Source organism: Paroedura picta, chromosome 3, assembly GCF_049243985.1.
Source record: "Paroedura picta isolate Pp20150507F chromosome 3, Ppicta_v3.0, whole genome shotgun sequence".
Classification (NCBI taxonomy): Eukaryota; Metazoa; Chordata; class Lepidosauria; order Squamata; family Gekkonidae; genus Paroedura; species Paroedura picta.
This window is the reverse complement of record NC_135371.1, coordinates 103,707,672-103,731,021: the sequence shown is the minus strand read 5'-3', so window position 1 is coordinate 103,731,021 and position 23,350 is coordinate 103,707,672. Positions and strand designations below refer to the sequence as shown.

Sequence of the window (23,350 nt, the reverse complement as noted above, 5' to 3'; positions counted from 1 at the left end):
ATAAACCTTTATCATGTCTCCCCTTAACCATTTTTTACCTGGATTGAAAAGTCTCACTTGCTGATTTTTTCCTATATTAAAGGTGCTCCAACTCTTAATCATCTTGCACTGTACTTTCTCTAGCTTTGCAACATTGTTTTTAAGATATTGTAACCAGCCCCCACGAAGACCAAGAAACAAGTCACAGGCCCCCAAGAAACAAGTCACAGGTGAGAGTTCTATTTCTCCTCAGTCTTCTCTTGTGAGGAAAATAGTGAGGCAAAAATGTATCACAAAAGGGGGGATGGGAATGCTGGCCTACAATCACTGTGGGGGCAGTCCATAAACACCTAGTTTCTTTAAACGAAACAAAGTCTTCTGGACCAGATGAATTGCATCCAAGGGTACTAAAAGAACTTGCAGATGTAATTTCTGGGCCTCTGTCCATTATTTTTGACACTTCTCGGAGAACAAGTGAGGTGCCAGATGATTGGAGGCGGGGGAATGTTGTCCCCATCTTCAAGAAAGGGGAAAAGGAGGATCCAGGAAAAAGGAGGAACTACTGACCCATCAGCTTGACATCTGTAGTTGGCAGAATTTTGGAACAAATAATCAAACGGTCGAGCAGCTGGAACAGAGAGCTGTGATTTCTAAGAATGGGTTTCACAAGAACAAGTCATGTCAGACCAATCTTATCTCTATGTCAAGAAAGTGACTATCTTGCTGGATCAGGGGAATGCTCTGGACATAGTTTATCTGCATTTCAGTAAAACTTTTGATAAGGTTCCACATGATATTCTTGTTGACAAGTTGGTAAAATGCAGCATGGATCCTCATTCTGTCAGGTGGATTAATAACAGATGGATCAATAACTGTCAGGTGGATCAATAACTGGATCATACACAAAGGATACTTGTTAATGGGTCAGAATCCTCTTGGAAAAGACTGACAAGTGGAGTGCCTCAAGGATCTTTCTTGGGGTCTGTGTTGTTCAACATATTTATAAATGATTTAGATGAGGGACTAGTGGGGGTACATATAAAATTTCCAGATGAAACTAAACTGAGAGAGGTAGCAAACACAACAGAAGACAGAATCAGAATACAGGATGATCTTGATAAGTATGAGAACTGGTCTAAACTAAATAAAATGCAATTCAATAGGGACAAATGTAAACTTCTGCATTTAGGTAGGAATTACAATATATACCAATACTGGATGAGGGAGACTTGTCTTGGCAGTAGCATGTGCGAAAAGGATCTAGGAGTCTTAGTAGACCATACATTGAACATGAGTCAGCATTTTGACTTGGTGGCTAAAAAGGCAAATGGGAATTTGGGCTGTATCAAATGGAGTATCATGTCCACATCATAGGAGGTGATGGTACCGCTTTACTCTGCTCTGATTCGGCTTCACTTGGAATACTGTGTTCAGTTTTGGGCAACACAGTTGAAGAGGGATGTAGACAAACTGGAACGTGTCCAGAGGAGGGCAACAAAGATGGTGAGGAAGAAAAGTTGGGGGAGCTTGGTCCGTTTAGCCTGGAGAGAAGACTGAGAGGGGTTCTGATAACCATCTTTAAAAGGGTGCCATATAGAGTGGGGGTCATCAACCCCTGGTCTGCGGCCCGCTATCGGGTTGCCAGCAGCCATGCCTGCCTCCCCCCCCCCCCCCAGCGAGAAGGAAGGGAAGAGGCAGGCGCCGCCGGCAGCATGCTGGCGGCGCAAACGCGCATGGTGTTTCCCCTGGTGACGAAAACGCGTATGCGTGGCAACTGCGTGTGCACGTTTGTGCGCAGCTACCGCGTGTGTGCACAGCACCTGGGCTGTCTGTTCTCCCCTCACCCTTGGAGGCGGTCCCTGACTTCAGAAAGGTTGGGGACCGCTGATATAGAGGATGGAGCAGAGTTGTTCTCTCTTGCCAAAGAGGGACGGACCAGAACCAATAGGATGACATTAATTTAAAAGAAATTCTGTCTAAACATCCGAAGAAGTTCCTGACAGAGCGGTTTCTCAGTGGAACAGGCTTTCTTGGGAGGTGGTGGGTTCTCCATCTTTGGAGATTTTTAAACAGAGGCTGGATAGCCATCTGACAGGCTGATTCTTAAGGGGGTGGCAGGTTACAGTGGATGAGCAATGGGGTTGTGAGTGTCCTGCACAGTCCAGGGGGTTGGACTAGATGACCCAGGTGGTTCCTTCCAACTGTAAGAGCTGTAAGATATGAGTCTGTAATGTGAGTGGAGATAGAACTATGGAGAAGGTTAGAAGACTTTTGTCATAAATTATTTGAGAACTTCAGTCCGTATGACAGGATGTGATATGAGTAACTGTAGCTTTATCTCAAATATAAATATTTTTAGCATAGTTACAGTTGTTATATGTGATAGTTCAGTTAGAACAGGAAGTCTACCATGTTGTTCTTTTACAGTATAGTTGTTGCCTTGATAACCAGATAACACCACAGAAGAAAACACAACAAACTGAAACATGTCTTCAGGTGCATGGATTGCAAGGTGGCCTTGGTTTCTGCATTGTATAGTTGACTGACATAATCCCTTTCAAACTAGTAACATATTATTATGCCTTTTGAACTTTCCTGTCAGCATCACTTAACTCAGATTTACACATAAACCATCTTGCACACCGTCAAGAGGAATATGTCAGCAATTCTCTTTGTAACCACTCCCCTCAACACCTTTCTGTAATTTATATAAAACCAGTATTGATTAACGTTCTCGCGCATTTCATGACGTGTGTTCTGGCTCATGAAAATGTATGCTGGAGTAAATGTTATCTTTTTAAGTCCTTAAAGAGCCACTGGAAGTTTATTATTTAGTTTTTTGCGTGTAGAGGCCCTGCGGCAATAATTCCCAACAAACTCATACGGAATAATAGTGCGTCCTTCTTTTGATACACAAATTCCACTGAGTTCGGCAAGGTTGACTCCCGAGAACGTTGCTCCCCAGTTTCTTCCCGTTCTGTGGCGGCGGCAGCAGCAGCAGCAGCAGCAGCAGCGTACTTCTGTGTCTCTTATCACAGAGAATTTCCCCCCTGCGGTATGACATGTGGTCCCGCATCTGTGCACTGACACACCCGTGAGCGACCCACGGCAAGCCTACCGCTCTCCCCCCCCGGTCAGCGCTGCTCCCGCCTCCTGCCCTCGCGCCCGGTCGCTGTCCCCTTTAACTCGGCGGCGGAAGCGCCGCGGCGGCCGGTTCCCGCCGCCCAATGAGTTCTTGCTGCGCGTCTCCTGGCCTGGCCGGGCTGGGCCCGTCACTTCCTGCCCCTGAAGCCGGCACGAGGGAGACGGAGAGGGGGCGGGGGAGGTCGTGCTGCCTTCGCCACCAACATGCCCTTTGATTTCAGGAGGTGAGTGCGGTCACCCCAGGGCAACCAGGGGAGGCCTGGAGCCCGCCCCGGCGCGTAGGCAGAGGGCCCGCCTTCGGGGGCCCAGCTCTCCCCGTTCTCGATAGCGTGCGCAGGAGGAGGAGGCGAGCAGCGCCTCCCTTGGATGCATGCAGAGCCGCCCTCTGCGGCGCCGGTGGGGTGGGATGGAGGGACAATGGCTCTTGGCAAGCACGGCTGCATGGGGGCACAGCTAGGTATGGGGCAAAAACAACAACAACAAAAAAGAGTAGGACACAAGATAATTTTTTCTTTTTGTTTCCTTTTCCTAATGAACGATGATCTCTGTTCTTACGGTGTTATGTCATGTAGGAGGGAGCAGCTAAGAGCCCTCGGGCCACATTTGACATGAAGAAAGGAACTGTCATGATTTCAGTTGCCAACTCAGAGATAAAAGAGCGTGGAGAAAGTAGCACTTTAAAAGCAACAACAAAACCCCGGGGAGGGTGGGGGTGCGTTTGCTTTGCAGGAGAAGCCTTATCCTGGTATCTCCTCTTCTCCTCTTCAACAAAGCGAACTGCTGACCAAAGTCATAATTTTGCTGAATGAACAGTAAATAGAACAATCTGAAAGTTATGGAAGCAAAAGGGAATGTTCATTAACTGTTTTAAGGACTCATTTGTTAAAATTTTGAGTTTCAGGGGGGACATCTGGTATTACCATTAGAGCCACTGGAGTAATGGGGGAGGAACCAATGTGGTGTAGTGGTTTGAGGATCTGGGAGACCCCATGTTGGAGTCCCCACTCTGCCATAAAAGTTTTCTGAGTGACCTTGGGCCACTCACATATTGTCAGCCTAACCAACATTACAGGGTTTTTGTGAGGATAAAAATTAGGAGAGGAGAATTGTGTAGGCCGCTTGGGACCCCCACTGGGGAGAAGGCAGGGTAAAATGAAAGAAATAAAACATACGAGAACTAAGAAGAGCAGGCATGGAGAATGAAGAGTACATATGGTGTTGGGAATAAGCATATAATGACAGCTGTAGAGAATGTGTGTGTCGGACGTTCATTTCACTTACACTCTTGAAGTGGCATTCTGATATACCAATTGACTGCCTGTCAAAGTAGTTCTTGCTGTCCTGTCCTAGTTGCAGAACCAAATTGCTTTTGATGACTTAGTGGTGATATGTGCACAGTGACACAATTCTGTCGTTACTATTTCCTTCCCAAATAGTTGATGCACTGTCCTTTTGCCCATCCTTCATATTGGCAGTTTAAACTTTCTTCTGTATAGGTGTTTGAAACTAGGTTTGGTTGTTCTTAGAGGTGTGCGTTTGGCTAATCTGAGCAAATGCCCTCCAAATAATAATAATTTAATTTATTTTTATTATATTTATTTATATATCACCCTCCCTTTCGGCTCAGGGTGATTTATATTAGAACTCTCATAAACGATACAGCAAACAACTTGACTTAAATATCTAACATCTTTAATGAGAACTTGCATTGAATACAACAATTTATAATTTACCATTCAACATTCAGTGCTCAACAACAATTTTTATTTATATCTCGCCCTTCCAGTGCTCAGGGCAGATTACAACCAAGTTAAAATACTAAAAAAATCTGAGAAGGATTCTCACCCTTTATGTGGAACATACACACAATGGGCGAGAATCCTTGTTCCCTGTTAGGTTGGTCAGCCTCAAGCAAATGCTGGTAGAGGAGATAGGGTATGATGGGCTGATTCATGGACATGGGTGGTTGCAAATGAAGTTCAGCTTTGGAGGAGTGGAAGTTTAAGGCTGTTCCAGACCTTTAATTATCATGATGTAACATTATATTGCAAGTTTCCACTTGGGAAGCTATTCAGATACCTGTATCCTTCTCTTGTTTTATGTTACCTGCCCTGAACCTTCGGGGAGGGCAATATATAATAAATATAATTTAAAAATATGATATGCTTATTACGTAGACTGTCTGTGATGCATAGTAGCAATTCCCTTTGAATAGGAATCAGTATCTAAAAGTACTACTCAGATTTGTTTGCTAGTATTGAAGAAAAGGAACTTCAAAGTGGATCCCTGAGGACCAAAATGATTGCAGTGCTTCTGTGTTTCGTGCAGCTTGGGCTCTCTAGATTAGACTAGTTTGAAACTGATATGGAACTAAACTTGCAGAAGTCATCATTGCTTTTCCTGAACATATGATTTAATTCAAATTGTGTGCACTTATTTATCTAGCAACTGCATTTGTATCTTTTCATTTGCAGAAGGAGCTCACAACAGCAAACATGGTGATCCAAATCCCTCAGTAGAGTGTGATCTAAATTTCTCAGCAAAATTTTTTTCACAAATCTCTTCTGGGTTGGATCCCAAATGGCAATCCAAGCCATTGCTGTAGTAGTAGTTTCTATTTCATGTCATCTCATGTGGAACAATGAATTGGTTGCCCCACTCGGTACTGAACACAGCTCTTGAATGCTGTCCAAGCGCTGCCCAGTGCAAGGTGAATGATTGTAGTTTAGCACATCCAGTGGCTTACAATGATTTCCTCTTGTTCATCTCTTTTGCATGAACAAAAACACCTACAACTTGTGTTTTACCCTTTTACCATTCTTGCTTTGTCTGTAAAAATTCTATAATCATCATTTCTTAATATTTTTGTATTTGAGAGGGGCTTGATGATTCTTGCTTAAGTATATCTCTCAAACTGAGAAAGTGTGGCTTGTTTTTTTTTCCATGTTGGGTGCTAGAACTGCTGCTCTTTTGTTTGAGGAGGATCGTGACATTGATGGATCTAGCATCTGATTTGCCTTCTTAAATCAAACATTTACACATTAATAAGAGAATAGTGAGCCTGTGAAATGCAGTGTCTGTCCAGTCAAGTTTTCTGAGGAGGAATGCAAAAGTGGTACAGGATCACACCTGAGACCCTTTGCCATAACAAGTTGGGCAGCTGGTTGGCTGCACATACCTTTATGGGACTTAATAAGGTCTGACATAGTTCTGTTGCATGTGAAGCCTTGTAGGCTGAGCAAACTGTCCAGATGTACCCATTGCACCTGAGACATTCCTGAATACTCTGCGGGACCTGATGCCCTCTGGCGTCTCGTTGGCGGCCTGGGTGGAAGACTGGCAGTCCCACCTGTCAGCCCCCATTAACAAGATTGCTCCTAAGTGCCCTCTCCGCCTTTGCCTCAAACACGCTCCCTGGTATTCCTAGGAGCTTCGGGAGAGGAAGAAGGAAGTGAGACTGCTAGAGCGAGTGTGGAGGAAGATTCACGACGATGTGGCTAGGACATCTGATCGCACACTTATGAAGGCGTATAAGAATGCAGTGAAAGTGGCAAAAAAAGATTCCTATGCTGCAGAAATCATGTCTGCAAGCTCTCACCCGGCACAATTGTTTAGAGTAATTAGGTCACGTAACTGTCCTCAAGGTGGGGCATCAAAAGTCAAGGGAATTGGATCTGAGCTGTGCGGCTTTATTGAGCAATTTTGCGGACAAAGTCCTGTAGCTCTGCCGGGACCTTCCTGCCACGGTTGATACAGTTAGTGAACTGGAAGCTCTGTGCCTGTCATGGGGGTTAGTGTTTGATGGCTTCAGATGGCTCTTGATAATCCACGTGGACAAGTTGCTGGGTTCAGTGAGGGCGACCACTTGTCCCTTAGATCCCTGTCCATTCTGGTTGCTTAAGTCAGGTGACCAGCAGGTAGGAGGCCCTTGAGGGAAATTATGAACCTCTCCCTTACATTGGGAGAGTTCCCAGAGGGGGACTCAAGGAGGCAGTGGTTCGCCCTCTTCTGAAAAAGCCATTGCAGGATCCGTGGTACCCCACCAGCTACCGACCAGTTCGCATTTTGCGTTTCTGGATAAGGTAGTGGAATGGGCTGAGTTAGACCAGCTCCTAGTATTCTTGGAAGAAACTTCGGCCCTGGACCCATACTAGTCAGGCTTCCATCCTGGCCACAGGGTGGAGACCGCACTGGTCACCTTGATGGATGATATCCGGTGCCGGCTGGACCAGGGAGGATCAGCTATCGTCGTACTTTTAGACTGGTTGGTCGCGTTTGACATGGTTGACCATGAGCTGTTGGCCCACCACTTCGCCGGAGCTGGGAATAGGGGGACTGTGCTATGATGGCTGGCCTCCTTTCTCTGGAACCGGTAGCAGAAGGTTGCTGTTGGGGAAGTTGTCGGACCTTCTGGGGCTCCCTTGTGGAGTTCCACAGGGGGTGATTTTCTTCCCCACATTGTTTAACATCTACACGCTCCCTCTAGCGCAGCTGGTCTGGAGTTATGGGCTGGGCTGTCACCAATATGCGGATGACACCCAGCTCTACCTCCTAATGGACGGCCGGCCAGACTTCCCCCCTGGAAACATTTGCCAGTTGTTTGGAAGCAATAGCTGAATGGCTCAGGCAGAGTCACTTGAAACTCAACCCTTCCAAGACAGAGGTCCTGTGGCTGGGAAGATGAGGGCGGGATCAGAAAGCACGCCTCTGATGCCTGGATGGTGTGCAATTGACACCTGCACCAACCACCAGGAATTCGATGCCTTTCTTTCCATGGAGGTGCAGGTCACAAAGGTAGCCCAAATGACATTTTTTCATCTGCATCAATCACATCTACCTGTCCTCTGAACATCTGGCCACGTTGAACCATGCAATGGCCACTCTACACGGGTCTACCCTCGGCTTTGACCCGGAAATTACAGCTGGTACAGAACGCGGCTTCTAGGGTCCTCACTGGTAGTGGAAGAGCTCCTGACCATAGCTTGACAGGGGGTGTGGAGTTAACTCTAATGTACAGCCATCTTTTAATGTGTCATGGGATCTTTTTAGGGGTTATATTGTATTGTTTTTATTGCTTTACTGTAAACCGCCACGAGTCTTTGAGAGTGGCAGTAAATAAGTGTAAAAATAAAAATAAATAGTTTTGTCAAAATTAACTATGAGGCATGCTGGAATTGCTTTTGAGACATTCCCAAGTCTGGAGATATACTGGATTTGACATACTTTATCCCAGTGGAAACTTGAATGAGAGAGTTGCTTGAATTATATTGGTACTAGGGGCCAAGCCCGTTGCGTTCAGGAATACAATGGCGCTAGATTGGAGTGTGTGTGTGGAAGAACTCTGCTGACAACCTTCCCCCTCCCGCCAGGACATGGAAAGGCTGCAGACAGCTGTTATGGAACTCACTGGCAGGGGCAGGTCTCACTTGGCAGGGATCTGCAGTCTTCGAGCATTGGAGGGAAGTGGAAGGAGGAGGGGGTGGTCAGGGGTGGGGGATGGAAGGTGATTGGCTGGCTGCTGGACAGACAGGCAGAGAGCCAGCTTGGTGTAGTGGTTAGGACTATGGACTTCTAATCTGGCAAGCCGGGTTTGATTCCATGCTATCCATCTTTGGAAATTTTAAAACAGAGGCTGGATAGCCATCTGACAGAGAGGCTGATTCTGTGAAAGCTTAAGGGGTGGCAGGTTACTGTGGATGAGCGATTGGGATGTGAGTTCCACAACACTGATAAAGCTGTTCTAACAGAGGAGTGATATCAGGGCTCTCTCAACTTCACCTACCTCTCAGGGTGTCTGTTGTGGGGAGAAGAAAAGGAAGGTGACTGTAAGCCAGTGGTCCCCAACCTGTGGGCCGTGGCCCGGTGCCGGGCCGCGAAGGCCATGGCGCCGGGCCGCGGCTCCCTCTCCCCACCCCCCCGCAGTAAAAAACTTCCCAGGCCGCAAGCTTGCGGCCCGGGAAGCTTCTTACTGCGGGAGGGCGGAGAGAAGGAATCAGGGTGCGGCCCGATGCGTGGGCGCGGGCGCGGCCCGCGGGTGTGGCCCGATGCGCGGGCGTGGCCCGATGCGCGGGCATGGCCCGCGGGCGCGGCCGATGCGTGGGTGTGGACCGCGCGGGCTGCGGGCCACGCCCCGATGCCCTGCCGGTCCCCAACCTCAGAAAGGTTGGGGACCACTGCTGTAAGCCACTTTGAGACTCCTTTGGGTAGAGAAAAGTGGCATATAAGAACCAACTCTTCTTCTTCAAGCTGGTTGGAGGCATTCAGGGGTCACCCATCACCCAGACACCCTGGGTGGGTGTTAAGCTCTGAGTGGCACTTAAGCCATGAGGCATGTTCCTCCTACAAGGCCTTACCAGAAATACTAAGTGAAACAGATTCTGTGAAGTTGCTGAAATCTACCAGAGAAGGATTGTGGGTTTCATGATGCTGTTTTCTGGTTTGTTTTGGGACGACTGAAAGCTTCATACATTCTTGGATTTCCTCTTCCATTCACTGGCACTAAGCCTCATGCCTATTTGTGGCTTTCAGTAGTAGGCATAAGGGCATACAGTGATCTGTGACCAGACTTCTTTATGCTCTGTCATATAGATGTACATTTGAAATATCTTAGATGTATGCCTAAAAATGTAATAGTGGCCTGATCTATACTGTGCATGTAAAAACTTTCACCACCTTTTAAACATCTTTGCCTTGATCCTCACTGACAGTAAGCATCTTAGCAATTATATCTTTCCAATTTATATTTTTCAAATTGCCCATTTAATTTGAAAATCCCCTTTGTGCACCCACGTCTGTTTTCATTTCATCTTGGGAGACATGTCCTATCTACTTGGACCTATTTATTGCTGTTTTCTGATGGGGATGTAACATAGAAATGGGAGGGGGGGAGTACGAATGTCATAATGATTGCTTATGACATCATGGTTTGTGGTGACATTGTTTCCAGGTCAGCGTGCTTGTGGTAAAATCACTTGCATTTAGTTAAGGGAGGCAGGAGAAAGGGTGTTGGCAAAGGTGAGTGTGAATGTTGAAGGGATTATCTGCGTATTTTGTGTATAAGCATGGGGTTTTGCTCATGGAAAAAACCCAAAATGACACATATTTGTTACTGATAATGTTATCCAACAAATAAGTAAGGCATATGGATAATTTTGCAAGGACTGTGTTGCTCATCTTGCTTTGATCCTAAAACAGTGTAGTCACCTTTTAGTTTGTAACCGGTACTATGAAACTGGTGAGCAAACGTGAATCTGAGAAAATTTGTCACTAAGAGACAGAAGTTCCTTATACAAGTACGAGTTGGAATAATGCCATTATGTCGTATATATCTTCATTTACCTAACAGTTCCGGTGATTCATAAGACAAATGTCAAATTTTGCATTTCATTTATTATTTTTAAAAGATAAATTTCTGATCTTTGGACTTGCCTTCCTTTTGGAACTACTATGTAATGGAAGCTCCTAGTAGAATATTGTCACTGTTTCGGGATCAATTGTGATATTCTTAGAGTTTTTAGTTAAGGGACTTTAAACTATGGATCCAGATTTTCCTCTCAGGCTGGTATAAATTTGGTGGAATCCTCTGTATAATGAAGTGAAAACCCAAGCCCTTTAGCAATATTTAAAAATTATTTTTGATGAATTGTTTATGTCAAAATAAATGTGTTAAGTTTGTTAAATGCTACAAGATTTTTTCCTGGCTGTGGAATCAATAACCTTCTGGAATTTATCTCCCTCATATTGATTCTGCAAAATGAAGATGATATTGTCCTATAGAATTATATGACTAACAGAAAAATATTTTGTAAAACAAAAAACAATAGATACCCCCCCCCCCCGGGCAGTCTTGCCGAGGCCTGGAGAGGCTGTGGTGAACCTTTTTGGGGCGGGGGGGGGGGTGGGTTAGCACTGGTGGGGACTCCCTCCTTCCCTCACTATCACCCCGACCTGGGCAGCCTCGCGGAGGCCAGCTTGGTGTAGTGGTTAGGAGTGAGGATTTCTAATCTGGCAAGCTGTTTTTGATTCTGCGCTCCCTCACATGCAGCCAGCTGTGTGAGCTTGGGCTCGCCACAGCACTGAAGAAGCTGTTCTGATCTAGCAGTAATATTAGGGCTCTCTTAGCCTCACCTACCTCATAGGTGTCTGTCATGGGGAGAGAAATTGGAAGGTGATTATAAGCCGTTTTGAGACTCCTTCGAGTAGAGAAAAGTAGCATATAAGCACCAATAAATATAATAAATAAAATAATAAATAAATAAAACTCTTCTTCTTCTTCTGGAGAGGCCGTGGCAAGCCTTTTCTTTTGGGGGGGGGGAGGACTGGCGTGGACTCCCTCCTTCCCTCCTCCCCACTTGGAAAGGCCCACTGAGGCCTGGAGAAGCCGCAGTGGGACTTTTGGGGGCAGATGGGAGTGCTGGCGGGGATTCCTCCTTTCCTCCCCCCTGAATTGGGAAGGCTCGCCGTGGCCTGGAGAAGTCGCAGCGGGCCTTTTCGAGGTGGGGGACCGCTGGCAGGGGTCATGGCCTTCCTTGCCCCACCACATGCCGGTGAGGCCAGGGCTTGCTCCCCTTCCTTACCAGGCCCTAGTTGCTGGCTAGGTGACCTTCTGGAGGCCACTGACCATGGTCCCAGACCCCACTCTCCCAGTTTGTGCTTGCTGGCTGCCTTACCTCTCACAGTCAGTCTAATAGAGTAGGCTGGCACTACAGGGGGATGCGGCCAGGGACAGAATAGTCTACTTGATTGGTTGTTCGTTTTCCTTGTTATTTCTCCTCCCATCTCCTTTCTCTGCTTCTTTTCCTCCCAACTATCTACCCTCTTCAGTCTCTCACTCCTTCCTCTGATGCTAACCAAGGTATGGAAGCCTCTGCAATGTTGGGCGGCTGGCCTACCAGCTGTGCAAATGTCCACAGATGTCTGGTAATATAGACTTGTGAGATCTTAGTTGGTGATTTTTTAAGTTGCAGATTTTTACAGTAAATGACTAGTCTTTGCCTCTGTGAAGTTCTGGAGTCTTATGCAGGTAGCTAAAGTAAGTTATTAGGTCCCTCCAAGGGACTTGTGGGATTCCTTACTTTTTTCTTTGTGCTGCAGACCCTCCTGGCAAATTTTAAAACTGCTTGTGAGACTCCCATCCATTAAAAAAAAGTTTGTCATGTACACTTAAAGCTGAAGCTTGGTAGAAGCAAACCCAAATTTCTCCCCTCCTTTCAGACTCTTAGAATCTTTCCCGATCCTCTGGCTCCATGCCTTAGTCCTCAGATAAGTGATGTGCTTTAGAACCTTGGACTGTATATGAGAGACTCTGTGGATTGGTAAAGGACAGGAAGGCCTGGAGGATCATTGTCCATGGGGCTGCAATGGGTCGGGCACGACTTCGCAACTAACAATATAACAAACAGAAATGTATATTTTCACAGTTGTTTCCAAGCAGATATAATTCTTCAATGCAAAAGATGTGGTGGACTGCATGGCCAATGGTTTGAGAGGATGCTCCCAGATAATATAAAAACAATGCATTTCTGATCATTTTGGTAAGCATGATTGTTAGAAAAATAAATGAATTAGAAAAAGAGTAGCTTGATTAGATACCCTTGATTGGGTCTTAGCCTTCCATGAAGTTTGCAGAAGGTATCTTTGCCACCTTCCTAGCGTAGTTTTCTCTGTCTCTCCCAAATGTGGCTTTGGAGGCTCAAGAGGACCCCTGGAATGTTGCTGAGAGGGCTGCAGTGAGAGGGGACAACTGCAGAAATCTTCTCCTTTCTCTTGTGACAACAGGTCTATGAACAGACCTACATAAGAATGCATATGTGTGTGGTGATTCCTTTCAAGTTCCTGTTTCGTTACAGTTTATTGAACTGTATTCCATGTTATTCTCCAGCGTCCCCAGCCTTCAGGATCTATTTTAGATATGGTACAAGGGATTTTATGGGTAAGGGAAAGGAAAAACCTGCTTTTTTGCGGATGGTTTGTATCCAGTTCAATGTTATATCTTTTTTATCTGGGATAAGTTTAAGTTGCTCTGATTTGAATCAGTCTGCTTGGTCCATTACATCTTTTTGTACATGCACACATGCCTACCTGTCATCTTCTCAATCTCCTTCAGGTATCTGATGAAGAAGGCTTATAAAGATTCTTGATACAGTAAACCAAGACCATTCTGTGGATACCCTAGCACTTTTTGCCTTTGTAATCCTATATGGTAATGTCGAACCCCACAATGGCCAAAGATTAGTCTGGAGGTGGTAGGAAGGAAAGGGGCCCCAGGTGGGCATGTACACCACTAGACTTCTCAACCATTTTCTGTGTGATCACTTCACTTCTGGGGTTTCTTAAAGCCTGAATACTGTTTCAGGGCTTTCTCAACGGTAAAAAAATTGAGAAAGCTGCTATAGACAACACAATAGCTCTTTTGGAGTGTTTCACACAGTAGCGGTTTAAAGTATCACATTTCACTCTGAAGGAATTCTATGATGCTTGCTGCCCTGAAAAATATATGAAGAGGTAAATATTTTGTTTGTCACAAGTTATTTTTCTGCCATTCCCATTTCATTGGGTGCCTTTCTTGGGTAGAAAAAAATGTCTGAGTGCAGATAAAAATATGTAATAGTGTTTATTTCAGTGTGGCATGAATTTTAGTATGTGTGTGTTTTAATTTAAATTCTGTTCGAGGAAAAAAAATCTAAGAATGAAGTCATGGAGGTACTTTAGAAGCAGAAGAATAGCTGTGCCTGTTGCTTTGTAGGTCTCACTGGTTGCATTTTGTTTTGAATGCTGCCCACCGCAACTTTCCAGCTGCTTCAGAGCGACAGGGCACCTGTCAGAGCAGCCGTGAGGGGTGGGCGGTGAGGGCGGGTCAGGCGAGGAAGGGGCCGCGGCACCTGGAGGAGCCTCTGGAGAGGCCGGCCCGAGGATGAGGCTTGGCAGCGATGCGGCGCAGGTGGACGGGACACATTGTGCTGGGCGAGCAGCACTGCTTCCCGCCACCTCCCACTGCCACCTGCTGCCAGTCGCCACCTGCTACCACTGCCTCCACCCACCACCGCTGGCTGTTGCCGCAGCGGCTGCAAGCACCCATCTGGCAACCCCAGGGAAGGGTCCAGGTGACCCCAGCTGGGGTCAGGACCCCAAGGTTGAGAACTACTGCCATATATGGTCATAGTACCTGATAAATGTTTAATACATTTTTAAAAATATATTAAAAATTACCCATTCAGGAAACCCTTTCAGGGCCATCAAGAAACCCCAGGGTTTCATGAAACCCTGGTTTAAAAAGCCTGGATTAGGGGGGTCAGAACGGTATATACTGCCAAACAAGTACTTGATAAACGAAGCTCCATGTACCCCTTTCATGACCCCTGCCATGTATATTTTCCCACTGGAGGGTATTTGTTGGTTTTGTGTGCAAAAACAGCTGTGAAATGTAGCACATAAGGCTCTTGGTCTTTTCTAAATATCCTCTGATATTGTACACCATGAAAACCTTGTTTTGCTGACAATGGAAGAGGAAAGAAATTTGGAAATCCCTCCCAATGTCAATCTTCCAAAAACAATATTTGATGCTAAGCTACTACAGATATTGCAGCTAAAATGTTAAAAGGTAGTCCAGGACTCTTTTAGCTGTGTCTTCCAAAGTGGTGGTCCCAAACCACCAGGCCGCGAAGGCCCTGGCACTGGGCCGCGACTCCCTGCCTCCACAGGGCTGCGCCTGGGTGCGCATGCGTGTTTGCGCCATGCGTGACCTCAAATGCGCACTCGCGGCACTGCGCATGAACGCATGCGCACACACACAGCCGACCCAGCCACGAATGCGCAAACGCGCATGTACGAACCAACCACACATGCGAGCATGCGTGGGAGTACCACGCATGCGTGGCATGCGTGACTGGGCAATCGCCCTCCCCGCCGCCGCCAGTCCGCAGCCTAGAAAAGGTTGCGGACCACTGTTCCAAAGGGTTTAGATGATTTGTCTTACTTGTTTTGAAAAATATATAACTACAGGATGCTGAGTGGAATGGGTCATAGGACCATATTACTCCAGTCTTGGTCATCTACATTGGCTCCCAGTTTGTGGCCTCAAATCAAGGTGCTGGTGTTGACCTTTGAAGCCCTATGTGGTTTGGAACCACTATATCTGAAAGATCACCTATTCTCATATGAAACTACAGGATTACTAAGGATATGTTCTGGGGCCCTGCTTTGGGTGCCTTTTGAGAGGTAGGTGACAACCCAACATGGGGTCTTTTGGGTTGAGGTTCTAAAACTATGGAACCCTGTCCCAGGGACATTTGTCTGTTCCCATTTTGTGCTGCCTTCTTCAGGTAAATATTATTTTTCCCGTTTGATGCTCCCTCAAATATCCCTGCTTCCTGTTCTGTGTTTACATTACCTTTTGTTTTGTGTTTGTTTTATATATTGTAGTTTTCTTTTGGGTTTGTTCTTGTGATTTGGTTTTCTTATGCTTTGGTTCCTCAAATTTGGCAGAAAAGGACCTACAATTTCTTTTAAAAAGTAAAATTAACAGAGCTTCCATTTTGGCAGGTTTGATTTGCCTCTCTGAAACATTTTATCTTCCTTTATCTAGCTGAAAAGAATTTTTCCTTGAATCATAAGATTCAGCATTTGTTGTTGTTGTTAGGTGCGAAGTCGTGTCCAACCCATTGCGACCCCATGGACAATGATCCTCCAGGCCTTCCTGTCCTCTACCATTCCCCAGAGTCCATTTAAGTTTGCACCTACTGCTTCAGCATTAGGAATCATCAAAAGCTGTCAACCCCCCCCTCCCCACCTATGCATCGCATAATCCAGTGCCATCTGCACCCCCCACTCTGTCAGCCCACGCAACCTAGACTTTGTTATGTAGAGAGCAGGTGTTATATATACATATATACATACACATATACATACATATACACATACACATCTGTAAACCGCTCTGCGGTTATAAATAAAAGCCTAAGGGCAAGTTGGGAGGAGTTAGGGCAAGTGCAGTCCGTGATAAAAACTCGGAAGTGCGCGGCTCCTGATTCGCCCCTCTGACTGTCTCACCATTGTCTCACCTAGCGCGCCTCACCATTCCCTGCTTGGCTGTCGTGGCCTGCGCCTCCATGCGGGGAAATGAGCAGGGACGTGGTGGCCCTGATTCTTTCCAGCCGCACGCCCTCCCAACTTGCACGGGAAGCAGGGAACGGATCCCATGCTTCCCGTGCGCCCTTCCCCCGAACAACACACCACCACCGCCGGCCTCCCGAACCCCGCTGCTACCGCCGCACAACCCTGATAAGCCCACACCCGCCGCTACACCCCCCCGCGTGTACTACACCCCCATCCCCATGCCCCACACCACCTCTGTCGCTGCCCATGCGACCACACAACCCTCAACAAGCGGCGCCGGCTGCGCCACACTTCCCACACTCAACCCCACCCCCCCACACACATGAGCCTTTCCCTCCCAACACAACCACCCAACCTCCAACGAAGCCCTACTTCCCACCTTGCTGATCACGGCATTCTCCCCCGGCCCGTTCTGCTCGCCTCCAACGCTGTGCGCAGCCCGCGCCAACCGCCTGGCTGCAAAGATGGCTACAGACTGAGCCACGCATGCGCCGCTATCCGCGCATGCGTGGATCGCATCCCCCACCCTACCCGCCATACCACGCATGTGCCGACTTCCGCACATGCGTGGTTCCCCTCCGCCTCCTCTCGACTCCCCTGGACAGCTCGTCCGCCGCCTCGACTCCCGCTGCCTCAAGCCGCCCCGTCCCGTCCCCACACTCCGCCCTCCACTCACCCCTCCCAACCTCCACCGCCCCACCTCCCCAAGCCTTTCCTTATCGCCCATTTTTATAAATGGGCTTTCTTTCTACCATATATATATAAAGAGAGAGAGAGAGAGAGCATTTTGAAGTAGTTCGCTGTCTTTGTTTCATTCGGTCCACGTTGCAATTTTCTCTGAAGGAAGTTTTGATTAGTTCTACTTGTATCAAAGAGTTTTATTGTATCTTGTTCTATAAGGAATATTTTGAATGCCCTCTTTTATTGGTCCCAGGAAAATAACACTTTATTTTAGCAAGAAATCATTGTTAGGTGGTGGTCGTAAATACACCCAGCCCCCCCCCCCAAATTAATAAATGTTTAATTAATTTAAGATGAGATGGTTATTTTGTATTGGCAGCTTGTGCCACTGGGTGGGGGGTATCCACTTGTGGAAGTGAGAGTAATTTCACTCAACCCCTCCCCCCCCATTCTCACTATGACCGTTTATGCACTGGAGGTTTCATGCTGGGCTGCAGGCTGGAGTTTTAGTTGTGGCAGGTTGCCCCACCTCTTCCTGAACCCACATGGGGGAACATTTGGCCCGGTGCACCTCATCCGCCCCCGATTTGTGCTTCTGCATGGGAGCTGGGGCAGTGAAGTTCCCAGTGCATAAACGGTCTTTGTGGCTGCAAGAATGAGAAGTGAGGTGGGGGAGATTCAGTCCACTAGCTTTAATACAGTGATGATAATTTGAATCCATCCCAGTGAACATATGCAGCTGCCAAGTACTGAGTCATCCTCTTGGCCCCCACTAGTTCATTATGTCCACCCTGGCTATCTGTGGGTCACAGAAAAGTTGTCTTTCCCACTTGCTGCTGCTTGGGGCCCCTTTGAACTGAAGCCATAGAACTTAGGGCCTCTGCCATGCAAAGAATGTTCTCTGCCCTTAGCCATCGTCCTGATGCATACTTCTGCTGAATGAATTTTTTGCTTTAACTTGCAGAGTTGTTCTGAGGTGACAAACGGGTCATTCAGACATATTTTTCTGGGCTGCTGCCCATAACTTTAGGGCCAATATGAGCATCATGATCTCAGAGTCACATGTAAGATGATCTATCTTCAGCATGCATGACTGACACAGGGCACATGTTGCATTTGACTCTTGGTGCTGGCTTTTAGAGAAGCATTCTAATGATGGCAAATGCCGAGAAAACACCATTCTCATATTTGGATCATTATCTTCTGAGGAAGGCACAGATACTTGTTCAGGGCTTGCTTGTCACTAGTTTCTCCTGGTGGGTTAGCTGCAGGTGTATTCTTTCCATCTTAGTAATTGTCAAAAATGTCTTTTGTAGCTTGAAGGATAGACTGTTACTATGATTTTTGTGAGGTGGTTGTAGTTTTGCACCCGGAATAGGCTCTCAGTTCTTGCTCAAGTACCAAAGAAATCAAAAAGAACCACCTTATCTTACTGAGATTGTAATAAACAGCCTGTAATAAGCAAACAGTTGTGAAGGATAAAACAAGATCTGCTCTCAGATTGCCCCCCATGTGGTAAAATCTGAGGTAACTGTATTGTTTCCTACTTGCTTTGGCTGCCACCAAAGGCTCCTGCTGTAAAATTCTTTGTTAGGCCCAAAGAACAGGACGGCTTGGTTATATTTGGTACAATGACAGAAAGGTCAGGATGTGGGGGTGGCACTGAGGTTATTTTAAATAAAGCATTTAAAAGTATAATAGCGTAACAGTTTCAGTAATATAAGCATAATGGTTTCAAATAGGTACAGTTCTTTCTCTAAAGTTCCTTGAATAGATCTAGCCACAAAGACTTATTTTCTCATTTGCCACTTAGTCTAATAACTTCCACAAAGAAAATGCATTTCTCTCATATTCCATGCTCTTCACCCACTCAACTCTCTTTCCCCTGACACTGAACTAAGTCACTGAACAAAGCAGTCAACTCTAACCGTGAAGGTATAACTACCATCCAGTCATAAGACATTTCTATTGCCCATCCAGCCCCCTCCTTACTCTAGAGGCCTACATTTTAACCCATAGCGACATATTAAAACACAGAAATAAAAAATATATATATTTACACAGTGGAACATCAGAGGGGCTTTTAGGTGTTGGCCTGCTCCAGGCATAACATGCCAGGTACCTGCAAGTTAGACTTTAGTTGAACTGGCTTCTGCTGGAACAAATGTACTAGCACAGTGGTTCTCAACCTTCCTAATGCTGTGACCCTTTAATACAGTTCATGTTGTGGTGACCCACAACCATAAAATTATGCAAGTGTTCTTTCACAGAAATTAAACCAAAACTGACCAATGGTGTGAAGATCCATTGTTCATGATTGAATATAAATTGTTTTTCCCCGCTGGGGTTTCTCAGTTCAGTTCTGCCTCTTGTCCCACCATGCCAATATTGCTCTTTTCCACTGCCTCAGACAGACGAATGCTCTATCTCAATCTACCCTGCAAGGCTGTTGTGTACTGCCCCCCCCCCGGCCAAGCTGCTTGCCCTGCCATGACCCCTGTGAAAGGGTTGTTCAACCCCCAAAGGGGTCCCGACCCCCAGGGTGAGAACCATTGTACTAGTAGGATAATTGTGGGTGCAGTGCTTGGGGAACCAACAGCCATTGTGTAGAAGCAGTAGTGGTTGGTTCAGTGCTGTCGCTACTTTGTGCCCTTTCCTTCAAAAATTAAGTATGTGACAACTAGAGACAAGGCTTTTTCAATAGTGGCACCCCACTTATGGAATGACCTTTCCCTTGAGGCCCACTTGTTGCATGTGTTGCTTTCTTTTAGGTGTCAAGAAAAAATGTATCTGTTCACCCAGGCTGCTAATTAAGGAATTGATAAAAAAAAAAAACATGCACAATCTGGAAAATGACTTCAGTCAGTCAGCCAGTCACTGTTACATCTTGGAGTAGTGTGCTGTCTGTGCCTGTTTTTATGGTCTACATTTTAATGCTGGTCTTTTTTTTAAACGCTGGTTTGTAATCAGTATCCTTTCAATGTTTTGTTTTTATTCTTTTTAATTTTGTAAGCTTCCTTGACAGGTTCCCAGAAAGGTTGCATACAATTTACAGTATTTGCTGTCATATAAGACTACTTTTCCCCCCTGAAAAACATGCCTCCAAGTGGGGGGGTCGTCCTATACGCTGGGTGCACTTCAGTTGGGATAGACATAGCTGCCCATAGTGGCCCATAGTACTGTAATGTAATGTAACAAACTCTATATTTTAAGTGGAAATGTTGGGGGGTCGTCTTATATGCCCAGTCGTCTTACACGCCGGCAAATACGGTATCTAAATTTAACTGCATTTTTAAAATCTACATTGTGACCTTTTGTGTGTTTTTATAGATATTGTTTGATTTATATTGTTTAATTTTAAAAATTATAATTACATTGTAAGCTGTATTGAGTTCCGCAAGGGAGAGTTAATATATTTTAAAATAAATAATAACTAATTTCACTAACTCCCATATATTGTTTCTGCTTGAACTTGGACATGTATAGCATGTAATAGGATTGGATTTGTATAGCAGGTGTCATTTCTTGGATTTACATGTATTAAGTCTGCACATGCAGCAGAATGAATTGGTAGAATGGAACAACAAAATTTGATTCCAATAGCACCTTTATTTATTCAAAACATGAGCTTTTGAGTGCGTGCACTCTTCCTCAGACTAAATGGAACAATGATCATAAGAGTACAGATATAAAGAAAAGGTAAATTAGTAGCAAATTAGTAAACTGTGTCATAATATCCCAATTGTGCAGTATGAGAATTCTTTGCTAAAACAGCTAAACAGTCCTTTTCAGTTCAGTTATAGTTCACAATAATATTAGAGAAATAATAATGTCAAGGTTAGTAATTAATGGCAGATACTTTCCCAGTTGTGAAAATAAATAATAAAAAGAGACTAGTTGCTTGCCCAATCTGGCTCCACCCAAGCGTGGAAGCACACCCACAAGTGATAAAGTGCTCAGATTGTTATTTTGTTCTGAGATCAGAGAGTTAGATTCAGAATTACATTACATACTATTACATTACATCACATTATGGTCACACTGTCCCAAATAAAATAAAAAAGAGGGGATTGCAAGAAGATGAGAAACCTATGTCCTTGTTGAGTCCTGGGTATTCCATTGTTTTGAGTGTTGTAATAACTTGCAAGTTATACATATATATATATATATTTTTTTTTTCTTGGCTGCAGCTCCCGGGCCTGTCAGCTCACGGTGGCTTACAACAATTTAAAACACAATAAAATACTATTTTCTCCCAACTATTCACTCCTCATTCTTCTAACATAATAAAGTAGAATTGTCATGAGAAAAATAAATTGGAATATCAAATTTATATCCTGGGTTCATGCAAAAATAAATAATGTGAAATAACATTCCACGTATTCACTTTTTCATACTTATGGTGTGTGGTAGTGGGGCTGGGGTGAAGCAGTCCTATAAGTAAAAAAGGCCTGCATTTGTCTAAATGTATTAAGTTGAACAATTCTTTATCTTCCTGTTTTCTCCCCCCCTTCACCAATTCATTGTATTTTTGTCAAGAGGTATATAAAATCTTCCTGATTCCCCTCCCCATTTTCTAAGAACTTGCCATGTGTAGGTGGTAAAGGAATTTGGTGTCTCTAATGACTCACCAGAATGACTCACTCGTATGTGGAGAGAAAAACCACCATGAGTAGCAATTTAAGTGGTGCTCCTTATTTAGAATGCATAGCCTGGGTGGCACAGTTGGGGTCTCATGTCTTTTAATTTCTGAGGGCTGCTGTTCTCACCCACCTCCTTGCACGTCTCCCTTTTGTGCCCTCCCGTATGGGCTGTGAGTTACGCTGCCGCATTCATGAACAACTCACGGCCAGCTTTCTTGAGATCGAAGGAGGAGAGCAGACTCCTGTATTTTATACAAAATTAAACTGAGGCCTTTGTTGCTGGTGCATCTCAGATCTGAGCACTGTGTTCTGCAGTACAGTTGGGGCAGTCACGTCTCTTCTCCCCACATCATAAGACTACCTGTTCTCTCTTGGAAGATTCAAATGACCTACGATCAAGTTGTGAGGGGGTATGAGGAATTGCATTGAGAAGAGGTAAACAATCAGGATATTTCCTCCTCAGTGTCAAAGCCTTGTGGCATTTGTCATGTCTAATGTGATACTGTTTGATTCCATGTCTAAAGCGATTTTGTTTGATTCTACTATGAATACCATGTTGCAATGTTTGTTGTAGCCATTTCTATACATAGCTCACATCTCCTAGTCGGTTACCTTGCCCCCTTGCTGGGGCCCCTCACCTTTCATATCCCTTTTGGAATTCACCTCCCCTCAGGCCAGCCCGGCACCTGGGCTGTTCCGATCACCCTCCTTACAATCTATTCCACCAGCCCCCCACTGTTACCATGCCAGCCATTTGCACCTCAAGGCAACATGTTACCTTGTGGGGGAGTGGAGGCTGGCAATCCAAAAGGCAATATAGGACCTGAGCTTGGGTTCATCCCTAGTTCAAGCAAAGAGTGTATTTGTCATTACCTCAGTGCGACCTAATAAATCTGATTTTACAATCATGAGTCTTATTGGTGTCGATGGGAGGATACATCCTTCCATTTAGTAGAGCACCAGCACAACAATTATGAGCTTTGGGGCTAAGTGAGTAGTGGTATGCTTTCCTATCCCTGAACTTTAGCACTGTGATAAAATTGGCTCGTCCGCTGAGCTTAGGCATGCAGGAGACTATCCATCGGATGCTGAACATGACCACCAGTACACAGGAGGGGACATTTTTACCTATTCTTCCTTGTGCTGCATGGGAAAGAGTATTTTGGGGAAAATGGGGTTGGCTTCCTCCATGCTCTTCTGCCAGAACCACTTAATTTTGAGGAAGTTACCTTTTCTAGAGGGAGGCTTCAAATTGTGCAGAGTGTAGTGGTGAGGACGTATCCCACTAAACCAAACAGCTTGCTTCCGTCCCCATCACACATATGCAAGCAAAGAGCTGATTGCAGTTACTTTGCAGTGGTGCCTGCTAATCTCTAAAAAAATTCCAGAAGAACCTATTGGCTCATTAAGGGTTGGGACCGCTGCTATAGATTAAGGGCTTACTCAAGCATTTTTCTCAGCCCACCTCTGTTTTGCTCCCTGCCTCCCTCCCCATTGTGTTACTCAAATACCTCTAAAGTTCTTGGAAGACAATTGGCACAGTATTGATGTGGAACGTCTACTGGCACGTTCCCTCAAACGGAAATGTAGACGGACGGAATGTCTGTTATCCTGCCTTTGAGAACATGCCAGTGGTTGGCTGGCAGCAGTGGTGGTGGCGCTGGAACAGTGAGGCCTAGCACTGAAGTGCGCTCGTTGCTCTGACACAGCTGCTAGTCTTCCAAGGCCACTTCCACCATCCGAGGAGGAGGAGCTGCCTTGGGAGACAGGTGGGGACAGTGGCAGAAAGC

The 23,350-nt window shown here is 45.6% G+C and overlaps 1 protein-coding gene across 1 annotated transcript in view; it reads left to right on the top strand.

The window, feature by feature from the left end:
* Positions 1-3,176: 3,176 nt before the first annotated feature.
* The window catches only part of ERGIC1 (endoplasmic reticulum-golgi intermediate compartment 1), a 149,729-nt gene continuing 129,555 nt past the window's right edge, over positions 3,177-23,350 (top strand). The window contains exon 1 of the mRNA XM_077327044.1: positions 3,177-3,347. Within this exon, the coding sequence (XP_077183159.1) occupies positions 3,328-3,347 (20 nt within the window). The 5' untranslated portion in view covers positions 3,177-3,327. The remainder of the gene's footprint in view (positions 3,348-23,350) is intronic.